The sequence below is a fragment of the Pezoporus wallicus genome, unplaced genomic scaffold (genome assembly GCF_028554395.1).
Source record: "Pezoporus wallicus isolate ANWC-B61680 ecotype Strahan unplaced genomic scaffold, APGP_CSIRO_Pwel_v1 scaffold_2617, whole genome shotgun sequence".
Lineage (NCBI taxonomy): Eukaryota > Metazoa > Chordata > Aves > Psittaciformes > Psittacidae > Pezoporus > Pezoporus wallicus.
Genome location: NW_026637592.1, coordinates 1,010,510 through 1,031,680, shown reverse-complemented (window position 1 = coordinate 1,031,680; position 21,171 = coordinate 1,010,510). Strand labels below are relative to the sequence as shown.

Sequence of the window (21,171 nt, the reverse complement as noted above, 5' to 3'; positions counted from 1 at the left end):
AAAATGAGAAATCTTTAAACTGATATTATCGGCTCCTCTGTGACAGAGACAATTTCTAAGTCAAATTCACCTCCTGAAGATGGAGACATTACAGTAAATGTGTTCATTAGACCTCGAGTGAAAAGCCTTAATTAAGATGTACTGTGTTTGCAAAATGAGAAACAACACTGAAGATACTCAAGTACAGTAAATATATCTTTATCACTGAGCACAGCAAGACAGACAACAGCTTCCATTAACACCCAACATAACACAAAAAAATTAGTACTAGAGATGTATTTTAATCATACTGTTAGAAAACTTTTGACACAGCATAATATAGGGAGCATACAATATTAGACAGACATCTGCATTCTTAAGCATGAATTAAGTTTAATAAAGACTTATATATAAAAAGCTAGTTTTACCAGTTTTTCTTCTTTGATCATTAGTTCTACAACATGCTGAAATAAATCTTGCTGCTTTCACTTCAAGAAGTCCATTCATGTGAAGATCCCACAATTCACAAACTTGAGTTAAATAAACTGTCTTGTTTATGGGAGAGGCGATCGATATAAAAGAACTGACTGACTATTAGGAAGCAGAGGTGGAAGTTTATTATTATACCTGTTTAACAGTTGTATTATGAATTCCTCAAGCTTAGTGCACACCAACACAGTAGGTGAAAAAGATCCTTTTTTCAATAAAGCACTTACGAAAATGTAAGTCTTGCTACAAATAAACGATCCGATTGAAAAGATCCACTACTCTTGCAGTTCATTTCAACTAACTTGTTTGTGATTACTTGCAAGGAAACGTGGGTGATTATCAAAGGTACCTACTCATTTAGGTACCCGATTTGATTCAGTTGTAAAGTTTGATTTTTCAGAGCTTTTCCTTTTTTTTTTCCTCTGTCTTTTTTTTTTGTTGTGTTTTTTTTTTTTTTGGGGGGGGGGGGGGGGGAGGAGGAGGGGGAGAAGGGGAAGAGCCACAGTGAAACAATTATTTGTTAAAAAGTGCAGACCTGAAAAACAACATCACCAGCCAGGTAATCCCCTTTATAGGCCGATTTGATAGCTGAGGGAAAGCTAAACAAAGGCACAGTGCTCTGCAACCACAACAGCTGGGTTGAAAATTGCTGCAGATTGTTAAGAGGAGCTGCAAACTAGAGATAGGCAATGAAAAGCTTAGAAATGATAGTTCTAAAAAAAAGAAAAAGACAAATTACTCCAAAGACCATATTCTTTAAATTGTTGAAGCAAAACATGTTTATTTGATTTGTTTGTATGCCTATTAAAAAAAAATGCTACTTTGGGATTCTAGGAACCCAGTCTGTCAATTTTTCAGCTTCTGCACTTTCATGGTTGCTTAGAGCTGTTTAATGCAAATACACTTCCAATATGAGATTTCATGCCCCTAAATTACACCCAGTTAAGGGCGAATGAAAATGTAAGGTAAATAACTATAATCAGCCATATTATCCTTTCTCTTGGCACCTCTCACTTTACAGGCATATTTAAAGGCATCTCTGGGGTCCTATCCTTTTTAACAAGCGGCAGCGTATTTCCTGGAATATTACTTACGATGCTGTGCTGTGAACATTACACAGGTTAAAATGTTACCTAGAGACCTAGAAAGAATTGCATCTGTTGCAGAGCCATGCTTGTTGCCGTGTTTAGGAACAACTGAAAAGATGAAAGAAAGTGTTCAACTACGGGATGAAAAAGAGATTAGGACTGCTTAAGTCAAGCTTTCACATCTGATGTTGTTGATCAATGCTGTTGGGGTGCAGCAATTTAAGGCAAGAAGAAGGAGACACACTTCTGGTATTCACTGAGGATGCTCTGAAAAGCACTCAGGATTTCAGTTAACATAAAGGAAAAGTACGGGAACTTAAGGATGTTTCACTCGCACTGGTATTTTTAAGCTAATAAAACCATGCTTGAGAAGGAAAGGTGATCTGGGCATAGCTATTAACAGCCTCATAGTCCTTTGCTGTCTCCATGAAAAAGTAGACAATGATAAGCAATAATCAAGGAGTAACTAGTTATTAACTTGGCAAAGAAAAGACAGGAAGAATGGGAACCTTCAGAAGGATATATATCCCCAAAGTCCTTCAAAACAAATCTGGATTATTCTGAGCAGGCTCGAGCTTGCAGTTGGGCAGTTTTCTGCTTTGTTTTACAGGAAGATAACTTTAGGTTTCTACAAATAGATATTCTTCTGCTTCAACTAAAAGTGACCTGACTCAGAGGAACCCTGTGAGGGAATAAATTCCTGCAGACTCTGATTAGCTTGTCTCTCACATGAATCCCAACTGCTATCATACCTCTATTTACCAGCTTTTTATTATCCAAGCTATTTTTACATCATTAGTTTGCAGATCTACTGATGCTGAGGTTCTGCTTTCTCCTAGGAAGCAGTTTCTCCACAAATCAAATTTCATGCAGTCATTTGTCTTTTGTGAAGCAGCCTGCAAAGCTCTCAACCAATTTATCCCCCTGCAGAAGGTCTCACCTAACAACTTAAATGATGCTTGCTTAGCTAAGTTATGTTAGACCCTGCGTAGATAGATTTCTCCCCTTGTGTTTTAAGAAAGGGTAGGGAAAAAGTAGCAGGAAACAGGACACACAACTGTTTGTGTGACTGGCATGCAGGGTAACCTTCAGAATGTCGAGATTAGCCTCAGTTCTCCATCCATAAACCATTATGATAACAGCTTCACAGGGTGAAGTTCACTTTTCGTAATCCTCAGATGAAAAGTGCTGAAGAGGAACAAACTAGGATAAATAATGGACTGCCCTGGTTAGGGTACATCAGGCTGCTAAATACATCAGTCTCTAGGTCTTTCAATATTACCACAGTATTTCTGCTATCACAGTGAAGCAATGTGATAGCCTTTCTGATCCTTCATCAGCTCAGGAGCACCAGAAATGCCTGTGGAGTTCCTGTGAAACACAAGCAGGCGTTTCTGGTCAGACTGAAGGACAGAACAGTTTGATTTCTGCTTTCTGTCACAGGCTCAGGATGAAAGCCATTTATTTATTAATTACAAATAACAACTATATTTTCAGTGGAGTAGGGATTTGGAACAAAATACTGAAACCCTGGTTTCTCTGCAGATCAGGATGGGGGTTTTGGGCAGCCAGACACATACAGACTTACTTTTCCTACTCTCTTCCAGAACTGCCAAGCATCTTCCCTCATCTGTGCAACACCACTGATGCCACTGCCAGAAAGCCACCTCTTCCCAGTGCCAGGGATGCTCCTGACACAGCAGTGCATCACAACAATCTCAGGATGCCAGGTCACAGGAAAGAAAATGACTGCTCTTCCAGGAATGACACCTTAAGCCTCATTAAACTCACTCAGCAAATGTAAAACCACCCCCACAAAAGCCCCTTCCTCTTTAATGCGTTTCATCTACAGTTGCAGTAAATACAGCTGGAAACATGATTTTCAAATATCTGGGTTTCTATTATGTGCTCACCTGACCCTCAGCTTGGCCCCTGACAGAGGGAAGCTGGACACAAGGCTGATTTTTCTTTCTGAATTATAAGACATTAAGCACCTAAACTCCCTCATAAAAGATCTGAGGCATAAGCTACGTAGCACCTATACAAGTAATGCTTTTTCCCCACTTAATCCAGACCTTAATGATCAAGAGGTATCAGAAAATTGTCAAAGGAGATAAACCAAGTTATACCTAATAACACATCTACATCTCCTCACCAGCATCAGCTGATCTGGGAGCTTCATTCCTGCATTAGGGATATACAAAGACCTCAAAACTTAAATGTCCATTTATAATTGTTGATTCACTGGGGAAAGTAAGTCATTGTGTACTGAGTCTCTGTTACAGTTAGTGATGCTTTGAGCCTCTCAGGATAAACTCTGTAAATAAAGATGCTATGGGACGAAACGATGCTTTCTTCTTTGCCTGCCACATGGCACATTTCCTTTGCTTTCTGAAGGGTGCAACAGCTTATATTTCACTGTAACAGGGATCAAGAAGTGCTAGGGGGTATCACCACACTGTCCCCAGTACTAGCTCACAGAGGAATCATTACCTCATGTTACTTCTTCTCTCATCCCCTCCACAAAGAAAACAACTCAAGCAGCGTTTTGTTTGCACTGTAAACAAGAGCCCCTGTGGTCATGATAGGGAAGGCAAGAATGAAGTCAACTACGCACACGGCGCACGAGACCAGGCATGTGACTGGAAAGTTGTGGGGAAGTCCACGTATCCATTTCAAACCATCCTACAGGAAAATCCTGCCTGGAGCACAGGCTAACTCTGCACTGGCTGTAGAGCACTGGCTTTTGACAGGTTTCTATTGATAAAACCTCAACAAACTCGCAATGCCCAAGATTAACACACTTGAGGTTAAAATCATTGCTAAGCTGTCCATGAGTCCATAGAAGACGTTTGGGGAAAAAAAAAGAGAGTTAAAACCACTACTGTAGAGCAGCCAATTGTGCTGGAGGCACAAAGCCACTCATCACAGTTTTTTGTCACAAGACTATAATAAAAATACCCAAGCAAGGTCCAGCTACAAGGAAACTGAAAGATAAACACCCAGAATTTCAAAAAGGATTTAAAACTGCCTGGAAGCCAGTGCTAGGATGCTCATGGAGACTGGCGCTGCCTCACACTCCTACATGCTGTACAAAACAGATTAGCCCTACTCCTTCGGGTCCAGGGACACCAAATGGCTGTGGGCTACAACACAAAGGTGTAAATATCTGGGAAGATGCCATCTTTTGCCTGAAGGGAACATCATCTTCTAATCACCTGGAGATAATGAAGATCATGCTTTGTGGACATCACAATGTGAGAAATTTTAAGCAGGTTCCTGAATTACAGGCTAGAGGGAGTGACTGCAGGCACATATTTTTAGATGAACACTAGTTACCAACTTCTAGCAACTCCTCCTGCCCTTCGCAACCATCAACTCCATTTTAGAGGTGTTCAGCCATTAGCTGTTCCTCAAGCATTCCTTGATCAGGCAAAGGCAACCAGCCATCTTGCTGGCTGGCACTATGGTCCTCGACAGGAAAGGGCATGGAGAGAAGTCATCTGCATATCTCAGCAATTTGGCACTTGTATCAGCACTGCATTTTCAGTTTATTTAATGCCTGTGAGTAACTGGAGAGAAAAAAAAACACTATCAACTTTTAGGACCTTCCAAGTGAGATACCTAGGAACAGAGGTGCTGCTCAGCAGTGTGTCCTTTCTGAAAGAAGCACACAAGCCATTCTAGAGCATAAAAAAACCTGCCTTTAGTCCTTAATGAAACACAGCAGGGTGTGGGAACTTTAACTCATCACATGCATAAGTTTTCCCACTGAATTCTGTAGAACATCGATCTAAGTCTGTATTCATGGACATTACACTTTCGGTGAGTTGAAATGCTGTTCAACGTCATCACCACAGTTAAGTATAATCTTTGCCCTTCACACTTTCAGTTCAATAAATGGCTCTTTTTTCTGACTGGCACTATATAGCCCACAGGTAATGTCAGGTCAGAAGGAAAAACACATGTATAAGACACTTACAGCCTTCGGCCTCAATTCTGCAAGCAGTTCTGCAACCTGGTAGAAGTAGGATTTAAGCTCTCCCAACATAAAGAGCTACAGAAGTTTTGCTTGTCATCTTTTTGAATTATTTCAGTTTTGTGTCTCTCTCAGTCTTACTCAGTTTGGCCTCTAAAAACAGACTGCTTATTTTGCTTGTTGCTTTCTTCTCATTTCCTATCAGTTTTCAACTCCAAGTCACAGTCAATGGGGATATTTGGCTGACCAGTGACAGGAAAGATTTTTACAGCAAATTATTTATTACATTTTAAGAGTCATTGAGAAATAATGAATTGTAAAATCATAAAAGCTGTTGCTTCTGTCAAAACAAGGTCTAAAGTAAAGTGTTTAACCAACAGCTGCCACTGCTCCTTTAAAGACTATGCAGGCAGCACTGGTGAAGGCAGGCATTTATTCCTGCCTTGAATCATGCTACTACACAGCTTGATAAAGAAAGGAGGCTCTCTATGGACTTTATGCTTCTTCACAGTGTACTCTGCTGACAAAAAGTGTGGAAATCTCCACTATGCTTTTCATTCTGCTTCCTTAAAAATGTACCTTTATGTAGATTTGTCTGTGTCTGAGGGGTTTCCTCTCCCTCTGCTCCTGCTTAGAAAGACCCCCTCCCTCAGGTGGAGAGAACCGTGACCACATCAGGGCTGACACTCTGCTTTCTCCCAACTCTGCACCCAACTACCACAAAAGACAGATACAACTCTACTAGAAACAGGTTTGGTTTTTCACTTAAGTCCCTTAGGTCTTTATCTAGTGGCCACCTAGACAATAGTAAAACATTTCACAGCAGTTAGAGACATATCCCAGCTTTTCTGGCCACATTTAATTCCCTCCATTGGGCAGATTCTGAGGACAAGAGTGCTACTGTGGAGCACCTGACAAGGTGCTCCTTTTGCCAACACGGTCCCGGCACAGTCAGCTTCTAACTCTGCTTTTCAATGTATTTGGAAGTCCCCTGAGAAAGGACAATGCTATGTATTACAGACATCAATGTGAGAAATATGAAAGAGAATACAGTGGTGTGGACTTGAACATAAACTTTTTGCTAGGATTTGAATCCTGGCCATTTATGTGGTATTGGCACATTTCATCTTTGTTTTAAAATAAAACCACACTTGTAAGAAAGGAGATTCAGAGAGCAGCTGGGATGTTGGGTAGGTCAGAAATCTAAAACACAGGGTTCAGTTTCCTATTTTATAACTAGGAAACGTTTATTGAAAAGATAGTTCAAGATGATTATGCTATTACTTACTTTTGTACACACTCAACTTCAAGCCACAAATGCTGATGTTACGTTATTTGTAGGAACTGCTTGTAAGTTCACATTATGTTTGCTTTGTAGGAACTGACTGTTAGCTCACTTTATGTTTGCTTTGAAAGTATAAATAATTACTGTGATGAAAAGTGTCTATCCACCCCATAACAGCTATAAAAATAAATAAAGCACTTCTGAAATCCCTGGGACTTGTATTTAGTGTACATTGATGCAATGGCAAAGCTTTGACAATTTACATGTTTAAGCTTGCTTGGGTATTATTGCTTAGTAGTCAAACGTTAAGGAAGAGATCTCCAAGTTGGACAAAAAGGTAAAACCAGGAGAGTCACTCTTTAAATCTTTTCCTGAGTAAATTCTTTTTTACCAAGGTGGAAGGAGGTAGGGCTGCTTTAAAATCTGAAATATCTTGCTCGTCTGAAAATAGAAATAAGTAGGTATTTAACAAGCCACATTCACAGATGCTTTTATGAAGCCATAGCACAAAACTAATAATGCTCACATGATGTTAAAAACCAAGCAACTCCCCACACCTACTAACAGTTACAAGGGCCCAGAGTCTTTTCCATACAATTGGTTTGCAGATACATGATAACTACATGGCTACTAGACACAGATCCTGAGACTGCATCAGCAGATCAGCTAATTGTGTTAATTAGCTATCTGCATGCACAATTACCTGATTTGTACAAGCAGTCAAGGTGATGGTACATGTAAATTAGGCATGGATTTGCACAATTTACTCATCTGAGAATCTGCTATTCTACTTATTTTTAAGCACTAAGGATCAATAGCTACAGAAGAGTCTTGCGAGTTACTGTATGGTTAATACATTCACCAAGTTTTACACTCCTCTTGAATAACTTCTGTACACCACTCTGGGCAAGCACACCTGCGAGAAAAGGGGAAATCACCATCACAAAGTCAAACAAAAAAGTGACCTGCATCCCTGTACAGACAGAAATTTACTCTGTGTCTCCTAAAGGTCTTAATTTCCCCCTTTAGTACTAGGAACTGCTGAGCTTAACAAAGTCAACTAGATTTTACTCACCACAACAAGCTCAGGAAGCCCTACAAGGAACAGAAACCCAAACGACTCTGATGCAAATACTCAACCTGAAGCCCTGAAGACTGCTTAACATTTAAAACACCACTGGTCATTCTGACTTGCTGGTTAGGGAATTTCAAACTCAAACAGGTCACCTACCTTTAATGTAAAGTTATACCATAGCCTGCCAAAGAAATAGATGTTTTATGCCATCATGGCGCTGTTCAGGGATTCCAGACTGGAGCACATGGCTATTATAAACAACAAATTCTCTGAAAACTGAACACTTCTCCTTTCCCAAGGTGGCATCTTTAGCTGAAGATGGATTTGGGGTAGTAGAATATGGACCGCAAAAGCTCAGTGATGGAACAGTCCAATGTAATGTCAAATTCACACACATCTCTGCCTGCTTGAAGAGGCAAGGTAATCAAAAATTCAGTTCACCAGGGACAAAAACCCCACTAGTTCAGCCAAGAAGAAACAAAACCCATAAGCTGACAAAAGCCAACGCCTACATGTTCACATCAATTAAAAAAAAAAAAAATAAGCTTGATACTACATAGTCAAATAGATGGTTAAAAACAGGTCTCTAGCCTCAAGTGCCATGCATCTCTAACTCAGTAACTATGGCCATTTACAGAACTTCCTCAGGGAGAAACAAAACTTGTGTTAGAGATGACAAGGTAATTCAAACAACTTTATAATAAATAGAGAGAGGTTCTGTCCCTCAGCACATATTAATGGAATGACTGCTGTGCTGTTGCTTACATCTCCTTCCCTTCTTAACTAGGAGATGCTTCCCTAACCTCAGGCAAGTGATCTGCTTTAGATGCTCGCAGCATCCTTCCATCTACCCTTCTCTACTCACCAGTAGCCTCTAAAACAAAAGACTCCTCCAGCCAATGATCCTGACCCTGAGGTAGAGCTGTTATGGCACCATTTAGGAACACAACTGTAACATTTAAAAGACAAATTACTTCTCAGTTTTTTCATCAGTGCACTATGTGGTGCAAGTGTGTTTAACCCAGTAGGGACCTTAGGGCTTCATTGAACAATTTCTGATGCAGCTGCTGGTGGTGAACAGCAGTTAACGGGACAGGACAAGTGCTGCAGTGTTGCACCTGAATGCCCTGACTAATCCACCACCACCAGAACGGAGTGTAACTCATTCTCCCACAGCTGAGTTATTTATGAAGCCATCAGCTTCAAGGATGGCACCACTAAAGACTGAACTACAAGAACCTTCTCCTGCATCCTTCCAACAAAGGATCACATTATTCTTTTGTTGCCTTACACAGAACAGGCATGCTGGATGTTCACTTACTGAAAAATTCTGAATAATATAAATATGTTCAAAATAGGAGTCAAGATGTGATTCCACATCCAAATATAAGTCAACCCCTTTGAGACCTGAGGAATACAGAAAAGCCAGCCCCAGCTTAGCCCAACACTCCTCTCTAGCATTCCTCCCTGAGTGCCTGTGTTCAAATGTGTTTATCTGGGAAGGCTCAGGTCAGTCCTGTGCTCTTGGAGCATCTCCCACAGCTGGAACATCCGAAGCAGGTAGCAGTCCGTGTTGTAAACTGCTCATGCAGCAGGACTGAGAAAAAGGCATCTCGTGGTCACCGGCTGTTACCGACTACAGGAAAATGAAAATACAGCATCTCTGCACCTGTTCTCCTGATGGTGAAGGAAGGAAAAGCCATTACCGAGTGACAGGAGACGAAAAACCAAAACCCACTTCAGCAACTCATCCAAGCACTGGTGATTAATCTCGCACTCCCACAGCCTGATGCACATTAACCAGATAATTAATAATTTCTTTAGGGACTCCAGCTCGGCAACTGTTTTATCAACCTGCACAGCGTTAGGAAAGAGATGCTGCATTTGTGATCAAACTGCTGGAACTACAGAAATGTTCTGCGGGAACAGTAAAAGCTCCAGCGCAATCTGCGAGCCCAGTTTTAACAAGTGAAGAAATCAAGGCTGCTCCTTTGTCAGTGCAATCACCAGGCTCAAAATCTGAGTGGGATCAGCATAAGAAGAATAATTAACAGCCATGTCCAACTCCCATCCAGCCCCCATTTTTTCCCCAACAGAAGTGCTTTTCAGTTGTATCTTTAAATGCTTTTTGCCTGATGCAGTAACATAATATGTCCCATCACGTACTTCATATAGATAATATATATTCTTCATATAGATAATAAACTGTTTACCTTAACACCAAAAAAGATGAATATTAAATATATATATGTGTGTGTGTGTGTATATATATATATATATATGTAAGTGTCATGGGATGCTCAAATTCAGTAAGCCAAAGGCTTTCAAGTAATTCAGTGAGGAGCATGGCAACACTTAGCATAGCTCTTGCAGGCAACTTTTCTCCATCCACTGTGCACTTACACTCCACATTCAAGGACAGAGTCGTACAGGATCAGAAACACAATACCGAAGCACTGGCACCACATTATCTCCCTCAGCACTTAAAATGGACTGCTGAGAAAAATCATGGTAAGTGTTTTCAGATATTAAACTCTCCAGTGTGTTAGACAGATGTCAGTATCAGGTGATTAAGAATGACTGATAATTAATAAATCACATCCACAGAGAGTGACGGGGTATTATTTCTTTCAGCCTCTGAAAAGAACTACATTTGCAGTTCTGCCTAAATAATTTTAGCTTTCCAGATGAACAATCTTGTTTAACTGCTGCTAGAAAGGAAATACTCCTTTTACTCAATAAGCTGCAAAATAATAAGTTATGTGGACTACTTTTCTACTGATAGTTTATTGTTACCATCGCTGTGCAGGTAAGGAAACAGAAGCACATTGGGAGTGTCTTAAAGCCTCCCCACTACAGAGTGGGTTCCTAAAAGTCTCAGCTAGTCCTTTCATCACACAGCCATTCTTCCACCTTGAGAGAAAGCTGCAGCTTATGGCTACAGCTCAGAGTATCTGCCTTTTAAAATATATTCTGCTCTTAGGACTCCAGTCCTGGAAAAATTCCCATGCAGAGCTCCAGTGATAACCACACACATCTGCGCATGCAAATGCAACTGCAGGATTGGGCACGTTATCTCTATGTGCATACTCAAAAGAAAAAAAAAAAAAAAAAAATCACATTTTCTCCAAAGACTAGGTTTAGTAATAAAGAAAGCATTTTGTTTTAGTCCATAACATGGGTTAATTTATGTGTTCTTTTCATTTGATGTTAACTGAATGATGTAATGTAGCAAGTTTTCAATCACCTACTTTAGTATTTATATGACTGCTCACTATATTATTTGAGCCCCTTCATTTTCATAGTGTCAGTTACCATAATTCCATTAAATTAAATCCTTTTACAAGCATCTTCCTATAAACACGCACTAGAGATAACATAGCCACATGGTGAGGATTCACCAACTACGGTAAGCAGATTACACCTATCTTGATTTTCAATGTAGCTGTCGTCAGAGTATATTCCCCCATAAAACTGTATGCAGATCTCCTCATTAAAGCTACAGGGGAGAATAATTACAGACGAGTACACTGCAGTTTACCAATTGGTCTTGCATACATAATGGCCTAGGAAAGAAAAACTGCATCCTCCAACAGCTGGGAAAAATCTTTAAATTGTTATTAGTATTATTATAAAATAGCCAACATTTTAAACTATCCAATAACTTGCCTCCTGTATGCAAAGCAGACAGATAGAGGTGATCTGGTCAAAAAAAGGGCTTAAACTCCCAATCCATAAATATAATTATTTCTCCATCTGCAAACACTCCATTCCCCAATCTTCTGTAATACAGCAAAATCCCCTCCTCATGAGAAACTATGCAGAGTAAGCCTTGAAAGCAAATGGGTGGTTTTCTACATCTCCTAAACTCTGCCACCGAGTGCTAAGCATCACATTCCCCCCCAAATCTTCACTCCTTGTTGAGTAAATGGTGAGTCTGTCAAGTCCCCACTGTCCTTCTCCCACCCTCTAGGGGAGGGTGGCAAACCCGTTTTGATTTAGATACTATTTGCATTCCAAGACCCCAATAGTTGGGACCCTCAGCTACACTAAGCAACCAAACCCATCACTTTTCAGGAATTATTATTCAATAGTAGGTCTTACCCCTCACATAACAGGTGACATAAGAGAAACAATACACAACCCTGGGAAAAGCCAAATTCTTTAGATAATACAAAGTGAAGTTAGCTTTACTAACTTTTATTGCTAGCCAAGAAGCAAAACATCCAAAGCACATAATTTGGGCCCCAAGAGGACATCCTGACATGCTCTCTTACCCTGTTAAACCAGGATCTAAGAGCTGAGCCACTTCAGTGACAAGAGAAAGTGCTGCTGGACTAGTCCCACATATTCTGGTTCTCCCATAATATTTTCACACGATGAAAGACTCCGAAAGAGAGGCTTCTGTACAAAAAGCCCAACCACCACCTTTTTCCAGTTCTGAAGAGCCATGCACACAAGCCACCTCAGCATGTAGAGGAACACTTACCATGTAAACACACCTAATTGTTAGTGGCGTTAAAATTGCTGACTGAAATTGCTCCTTGAAATGGCTTTCAGCACCAGCACTGCTAATGACTTGCTGCTGCACTTTACCCAGGTACACCTCCCCAGTGGACTGGCACGCTTCAGGCTTCCTTCCAGTCCCCACCAGCTCATCGCTTGTAACGGGACACACCTGCAACCAAAGCTGAGTGTAAAACCAAGCAGAGCCTGCTCAGCCCACTGCCAGCTCACTCCTATGGACTGGTAAAGCTCTGGGTTTCTCTTAGACAGCTCCCCACCTGCAAGGCTGCAGAGCAATGCAGCATCGCCTGCTCAGGGGTTAATTGGCTGCAGGCTAAAAGAGATCACTCAGTCTGACCTCCTGTGCAAACACTGGCCATTAACTTTCACCCATTTAAATGCTGCTTTGCACTCAATAGCTCCAGCATTTTTTGTTTAATTAGCTACAGTTTGGGTAGAAACAATTCCTGGGCACCTCAGTCACTGCTTTACCTTCCTCAGGAAAACACACAAACCCCAAAATGGAAGAAACCCCTGAAAATCAGTATAAACGTTGCCTCTGCTGCAAGTCTCTGATTTTGCAAACTAGTTCCTCCAGCTGCAGGGTCCCACTGGGGGCAGAAACCAACCCTGGGGTGACCACCAGCAAGGGGTGTCCTCTATTAGGAGCTTGGTAGCAAAGTTCAGCGCTGACAACACATGGACCCAATGGTACCTTGTTCTTGCCTTTCCTCTGCAAAGAGGAGCCTCCTGGGGCTCAATTCAACTCCCATTTCAACTCCTCCACAGTGTGGTCTCACAGCAGAGAGGTCAAAGACAGTTTTGCCATCAATTGCCACAGCAGCAGAGTTTAGCCCTTTGGGAAAATCTTCCTTGACTTCACTAGTTCTGAACCAAAATATTAATCGGCTACAGCACATGAGCCAATCTGGCTCATAATAAAATATAAACACTTACAGAAACTGCACCTTTAAAGTATAAGGGGTCTGTAAAAGTCTTCTCTCGCTACTGTCCCAGTGTATTCAAATCATCCATTTACAAGTACTTGGAAACAAAGCAATCCTTAATGAAGTACCAGAATATATATCCCATGATTTTTAGGGAGAACTGTGTGTCCAGTGTGTCCTTACAAGTAATTTTAAATCCACTTTCCTGTTCTTACCAGAAAAAAAAAGTCAGCCTGGCAAACAGAGAGAAAACAGGTTTAAGAATACTACTGACTAAATCGTAATATACAGGATTTGCTGGAATTTGCCAGATTAGGAACCTGGTGTTCCTGAATGGAAAAGGAAAGGTGAACCATACCCACCACAGACAAAGGCAATAAAGGAAAAGGGGAGGGAGAAATAATACTGTAGCAATTGAGTAGAGAAACCTGTCACAGATATTTCAGTAGATCAGGACTCTGACTATGTATCGGAGAGGAAAAGCCCTGATCAAGTCACATGCCCTTTACTACAGAAGATAAGATCAAAAGCTTTCAAAGGAAACCGATGGTGACAGTCTCTTCATTTGTATGCAATGTGACAGACCAGATCCAAACTGTTGGCTACTTTTTGAACCATTTGTCAGGGGAGAGAAATGATTATTTTCTTTTATATCTTACTTTTAAGAACTCTTAGTCATCTGGGGGTTCTCCCCCCACCAGCTCTGTGCCCCACCAACCCTCTGTTTTATTTTTCAGCCAGGATTCAAACGTTCACCTTTGATGTAGTATTTCTGCTGCACATCAGAATAGCTATGCCAAGCTTCAGAAAAGCAATTGAATACAGAGAATGAAAAGGATGGCATGACTTCAAACATGAACTTTTAATAAAATCATCCTTAAGAAATGTCCCTGGTGATGATTATTTTACTTTTCTTTTGCCCTGCATCTTTCTTTTTCACTCTTCCCATGTGTTTGCTGTAATTCAAATTATTGCCAGGTTAGCGGCTCTAGTTGACTCTGAGCCATCAACTACATTCAAGCAGAAGTATTTCTTCACTTCTCATTGCTTCTGTCAAGAAAAACATTAAATATAACACAAAAAATAAATGATTGTGGAAGATCACAAGTTGCTTGTATAGATAAGAGACTGTATAACAGCCAAATAAAATAAATGGGGGACTTCTGACTAGCTCAGCTTCTCCATGGCCAAGACCTGACAGGTTTCAGCACAGTGTTCCCTGTTGGCATGTGAAATCTGCCCTTGATCTTGTTATAGCTGTTAGTGCACTTCCTCCAGATCAGCCCTTCTTCCCAAAAAGTACCAAAAGCCTTGTCAAAGTTCAGCTGTGCTAAAGGGAAGCACTCAGTATTCACGAGCCAGTGATATGGTTAAGGTAATAATATTCTCCCAGACGCATTGTGAAACATTGAGGAACTGCAGCAGTTGCAGCCATGTAAGTATCTGAGGCCATGACAGCCAGACATCAAAAAATATGCTGCAGTCTCCTGGGTGGAGGAGAAGGTACTCAAATCATGGGAAAGTGACACAACACCTCCAGCTCTGGTACAGCCCAATACATACAATTTTAAGGTTGTGTTATTTGGTTTTAAATGTGAAAAAACCCACCATATTTTACATGCTTTAAACTCAAATAAATCTTCATGATTCCTGGAATCATGCTAATAAGTGATGCTGGATTTAAAGGCTCAAGTCTAAGTCCCTTTCAATACAGGAAGGGAAAAAAAACAGCTCTTCCAATAATGTTTTTCTCAGACAGCCCAACTATTTTTGAAGCGAATTGTTCGGAAATACACGGCTGATGTGTGTGAGTCTATTAAGAGTTTACACAGATATTTACAGAGGAATTACTACAATACGTAGGTTAAGAGTCACTTAGAAAGTATTCAAAAGCATATGACAATACCTGAAGTGCCCCAAGCTGCTGTCAGAAACTCCTGTCAGTGAAGTGTTTTCCCATGCTACTGCCTGCTTTCTATCCATCCACACAGCCCAGATCTTCCTCAGGGCTGCAATAACAACCTTTGCAGGGCAGCGAGAGGAAGAGAGCTTCATCTTCCCACCAGGTTCACTCAGCCATCACCTCAGGGCTCCTGCCCCAGCCCTGCAGCTGCAGTCCATGTGCATCTCCTCCTCTCAGACAGAGCAGTACACAAAGGAAAGCAAGCATGCCCTCGGTTTCCCTTCTACCACGCCGAAGCCTTGCATTTCACTTCTCTATGTTCCAAAGCCCACGTAAGGCACAATAACTATAGTGTCACCCAGTGCTCACATCTCTCACCTGTGCTGATATGACCATTCCACCAGCAAGCACTTTAAGAAGTGGTTATCCTCCTAGCTCCCCACCCCATTAAATTCCAACTCTGAATTTCAGAAGCTGCTATTAACAGACAAAAGCACTGGGGACAATCCCTCCTCTAGACACACAAATCCATACAGTTTCATATGGCTTGCAAGTGGCCTGAAGAGTTTGCCTGCACCTTGCCCATACAGCACTGTCTGGTTGTGCAATGAGATTTCAGTTTGATAAAGCCCTGCAGCAAGCATCCCTGGTTGCAAAACATCTGCATAATTTGTACTGCAGCCCACATTATCGTGCACATCCCTGCCAGCACATCAGGTGCCCACTGAGTGCAACCCTGGGACATACCAAACCTATACGAGAGTGAAACAGGAGGAGAAATATAATGAAAAAACAAACCCAGGCATTATGGATTATTATGATTTGAAGTTACTAATACATTCCTAGAGGATACAAACCCTAAACCACAAAGTGGGGAGATCTTACAGGCAAAGTATCACACAACAGCGTTCTTGTCATCCACCTTCTGACACCAAGCTTACACAGACAAGTTACTCAATAGGTGTTCTCAACAGAGAGGGAAAACATGGCCAGAAATCACTTTTTCAAAGGTTCTCAAGAGTTAAAGCCTGGGGAAGGTGGCCCCCTGAAGCGGCTACTGACCTGCATTAGGAGTCTGACAAGTATAAGCAGGTCTTCTCACACACTCAGCAGGCAGTCCAGGCTTGAGCAGTCTGAAGTAAGTGCTAGTTCACTTGAACACAGTGTTGTTAAGTAACAAAAATTCAGCTGCTTGCTGCAACTGTCCCTGCTACAGGAACAACAACTTCCAGAAACAGATAGGCTTTCGGGTATCCTTAACTGAGCCAGTTAAGGGTCAGCTCACTACCAGCTATAGAGTCAGCCCCATCAGGCTTTTAAATAAAGTGTTAAACCCCAGGTCAGGCTTATCACCCACCCCCCACCTCCCCTCTTCCCCAGGTAGTAAGCACATCAGTGCTTTCCTCCTCCCCATTTGAGGTGCTGGATTGACCGGTGAGCGCTGCCAAAGAGCTGAGTGGTTAAAGTGATGTCTGAATCTGGGATGGACTGGATATGTGTTCCCCCCTGGGAACAAGGGGGTGGTGGGTAGCTCATTTTGTACCCTTCGGTAAAGCCTTCAGTAGGTTTTCTCCCCTGTGTAGGTGTTGTGTGTTTGTTTAATCACAAGGGGATAGAACAATTAAGAAGTGCTCAATACCCTCCTCCCATCCATGCAGTGTAACACCTTAGTCATCAAGTTGCCTTATTGTGTTGCTCAATACTTTCTATAAGAGTAGGAATATGAGAGTATGTCCAAAGATAGCAATGAACACACAAGGTAATTATTTTTAAGTTTGCTAATCACAATCAATAGTTTCTTAGCAAAACTGATGAGCTGGAGTTGGCTCCTATTTTTAACCAATAAGACATGCAGTCAAGACTTGAATTACACCATTGGGCAAGTCTCCAAACTCCTAATGATTGCCAGCCAAGAGAAGGATGGATCCATGATGGGTTTTACTCCCTTCCCGAGCATAGTATCAAAGTATTTTTTCCATAGACAATAAAGCCAGAAGTGGATTGTAACTGTTGCACAACTTCACCTGAAAACACAGAATAATAATCTAACTCCATACATCAAAAAGGAGTTACACAATTCTGAGAAAGCCTGAGGATATTTTCTTGATTAATTTGAAGGGTTTTAGCTGTCATGTAGAAGATAAACACCTTGCAGAACAGTGCCATGTGCCTTCCAGGGATGTACAGTTAGGGACAGATGAAGACAAAGTTGAAGACTAGTTAGAAAGCTCACCCCTCTCCCTGTTGCAGTAGGATTTCTCCTTAAAGTAATATTCCTTACGTTTTGCTGTCCCTTGATTTTTCTATTTTCAAAAGCCCTGACTTTCTGTGTTCCTGTTAGGAAACTCCTCCGTTCCCTGCCACTCTCAGGAAGGTGTTTTTGCCCCTGCAAAAGAGCCTAAAATTGTTGCCAACATTCAGTACTGCAGTGATAATTCCCTCTAGGAAGAGAGAACATGCTTTCATTTGTTTTACTTCTTCTATCCACTGATTAAAAGCAACAGCGAATCCAAAGGAGTAGTGCAATACCATCAACTGTAATTGTTGCCTCTCACAACAAATGTGAAGGGGATAGGGAAACACACCCACCTTTGATTATATGGGATACTATCAGGGATAAAAGATGTCAGCAAGGACAAGTAATTATTTTTATCAGCTTACAAATACTAAGGTAAGAGAGACCAGCACTGGCTGTCCATTCATTAGCTGGATGGAATTACAGTGGTTTGGAGATTGCATAACTACACAAGCAATTCACACTGCCTTCATTTTCCTCTTGTAGTTCCTCTAGTTTTGGACTTTTTCAGTTCTGTTTCTGATGTCTGCTGCTGGATGAAAATGTCTGAGCCATGAAGGTCTCCATGGGGGTATCTGGTTGTGTTGGCACCTCTTGAAGAGGGACTGCAGGTCAGTAATGCAAGGGAAGCAGCTTGGTGATGCCACTATCTCCAGACATCTAACATGGCCAACGCTGTCTGCACTAGAAAGAGTGACATTGCTGCACACGACACAGGTTTTTTGAAGTCTCCCCCCACCATTATATGCAGTGGCACTGTTTATTAAAGATAACTAATGCCCTAAGTCTTTATTTACTTCTGTTTATTGCTATTTTAGCAAGAGTCATCAGAGAGCAGCTATGCTTCTGGTCCACCAGGGTTCTTTAATCACTGTTAGTAGGTAAAATCATGTGTGACAACTAATCCAAAAAGCAGATTATATTTATTTTGGCTACAGTGGCTTGCAATTCGTTAAAATCAACAAAGCCTTTTCATTAGCCCCCTGCTGACATCCTGAAAGCAGACATTTCAAGGGTCTCAAAGCACAGAGCTACACATACGCAGCAAAGCCAGGGCTGACAGACTTACTGTTGCCATACTTACCATAAAATCTTATTAAAACAACCACAAACTTCTTATTTTCTTTCATAATAGGGTTTAATTTATGATGCTAAATTCCAGAATCACAATCTTAGAGGCAGGACTTCTTAAATTTCAAAAAGTGTAAGTGAATCAACAGTACAACTACCAGTGAAATATTTGCTCAGGGTTTTTGTGTTGTAAAAAAGCTGTTGTAACACTGCAAGGAGCGAGATTAGAGATTCAGCAAGTCTAAATATTAGCCTACATGCTTGCTGAGCTCTCTGTATTCTAGAACCACATTTGAATAATTGAATTTCTAGTCAACAGTGTGATCTTGCAACTCTTACTCTCTGATTTCATGATCTCTGGCCATAATCTCCTGGTGATGCTGCCTCAGACCCGCAATCATGAATATATATGCTAGGAATCTCAGCATGTCAGAGAAGATCCAAACAAAGTTACCTGGTGTCCTATCTCTTCACCAACCTCTCTGCTCTTCAAATATGCCAGGTAGTTTTCAAACCAAGAAGGAGCCTTAGCATAACCACCAAGGGCCAGTATCCATCCAAAATAGGAAATGAATGAATATATTGATTCTATATATATATAAAAAGACACTGATTTACATTAACCATGCTTTTTTTTTCTCTTTCTGTATGAATTCTCTGAGTAACACGCACCTTTTTTGGTCATTGCCCTCACACATCCCATCTTGGGAAAGCAGCTTAAACACCCTTGTCACTGTGAAGAAAGCCACTCCTGACCCGCATCCTACCACGCAAACATACTTACTTCCCACGTCACAGCTAGATGTGGGTGTGTATCTGCTTTGCAAATTTCCATGTCTACTGCTGAAGTGGAGCTCTTTCTTTGTCCCCCAAGCACAACCTTGAATTTGTGAAGGCCCATTATGAGACATCATTTCACACCAGGCTTTTCCAAATATGCAGATCTCCAGCAGTTTAAAGGGAACCCAACAGCAGTCCTTTAGTGAGAGAACTGCTTTTCAATGGTGCCCAAGAGACAAGAGGGTCACTTCATCATCTCCTGCCGGGCCACTGTCCTGCAGCCCCTCCGAGGTCAATACCATGAGCACAACAGCTCTCTGAAAAAGCAGAGAATAAAATCCAGCCTGGGAGGAAAACCAAGATACCAAGTTTTACTCCAATGTCTAATCAGTTCTGTCCACAGGGAAACTGAGTCCCATCTGATATACGACTTATTGTTTTGGTTCTCCATAATTAAAACTATTGTTGCCATGGCAATACAAAGGCTGGTAAAATATACCCAAGGCTAATATCATGCCTCTTTGGTGATACAGTTCATCACCCCTGTCTGGTTTGTGCCAGGATGGCACAAAACGTGACGCAGGGTAATAGTTCACCTGAGAAGGTATAGGAATCAGATGATGTGTGCACTGTAAGACCACTTTCTCAGGCTCCCTAACATGACCACTAATCCTGTTAAAGTCAATAGCAGTTTTAAAGACAATTTCAAAGAGAACAGTCCCGATCATACACTACTAAGTTCCTCAAAGCACCATAAAGAAAGAAACAGAAATGGAGAACGGTAAAGCCAAATAACAACCAATCAAAAGGACTAACACATGTATTCTTATAATGAGATACAAAATTAAAATGCAAAAGCCTGATCATAGGTACAATACCACAAATACCCAGTTTGGTTGGCAGTTTTTCACTTATTTGAAACTGATCTCTACAGAGCATGTTATAATCAAGCAGGTATTGCAGGTCACCCAGTGACCTCTGAACAGCAAAAAGTCATCCATTGCGTAGGAGATATCATAAAACATATCTCTTTCTCTATGGATACACACCTATATATGCAAAACTCACGTAGACACACCAACTATTTTAGGAGTTTTGTGGGTTGCAATCCAGTCATTTCTTCCTCGTGGAAATCTCCAAGAGGATTCCTCAGGTGCACAAGATGCAACTGCTAATACTTTAATAGTTGCACAGGAATATCTGCTACAACAGAAAGGTGAGTTGCAGAGATTTAATTTAAGTAAAAATCCCATTGATGCCAATGTCCATTGACATCAGCCAGTTTTGCTTCCTTCTGCAACAGAAAGCTTCATATATGGGCCAAGAACAAACCAAGAAAGATGGCTGTGGGCTGAAAGGCAGGTGGCAAGTGCCAGAGAAGAGATCTTCCAAAGCAAGGAAGCAGGCACTTATCATTTCACCTGGATTTCCGTGGTTATTGTACTGCTGCAAAGCCAAGTACTTTTTATTGTACAAACCCCAGCATTACCATGTAGCTACTGAATGATAAATTATAGATGAAGGGACTAATAATGGAAGATCTCTGGGACTGTCAGGGTTAAACAGCAATTGAGAGTAGAGGATATGGAACAAGAAAGTTCAGCAGTGGTATCTGAGGAGAGGGACCAGAAAGACCTCCTTCAGAGGAGTGACACCACATGGAGAGCCTTTTCCCAGAGAGCAGCAAAAGAAATCTGCGCAGTTCCCTGAGAAACAGATCCATCAGCAAAGTCTAAACAGGGTAGTCCAGAGGTTGCCTTACAGGCAGAGGGT

At 41.3% G+C, this 21,171-nt stretch overlaps 1 protein-coding gene across 22 annotated transcripts in view; it reads right to left on the bottom strand.

Moving 5' to 3' along the window:
* Positions 1-21,171, bottom strand: part of ESRRG (estrogen related receptor gamma) — a 402,312-nt gene that overhangs the window by 267,457 nt on the left and 113,684 nt on the right. For 2 of the 22 annotated variants that reach the window (XM_057406444.1, XM_057406459.1), the window contains exon 1: positions 12,385-12,545. The exons of the other annotated variants lie outside the window; for them this stretch is intronic. In XM_057406444.1, coding sequence (XP_057262427.1) covers positions 12,385-12,387 — 3 coding nt within the window. In that variant the 5' untranslated portion in view covers positions 12,388-12,545. Of the gene's footprint in view, positions 1-12,384; positions 12,546-21,171 lie in introns of those variants that run through there. 22 annotated transcript variants of the gene reach the window in all.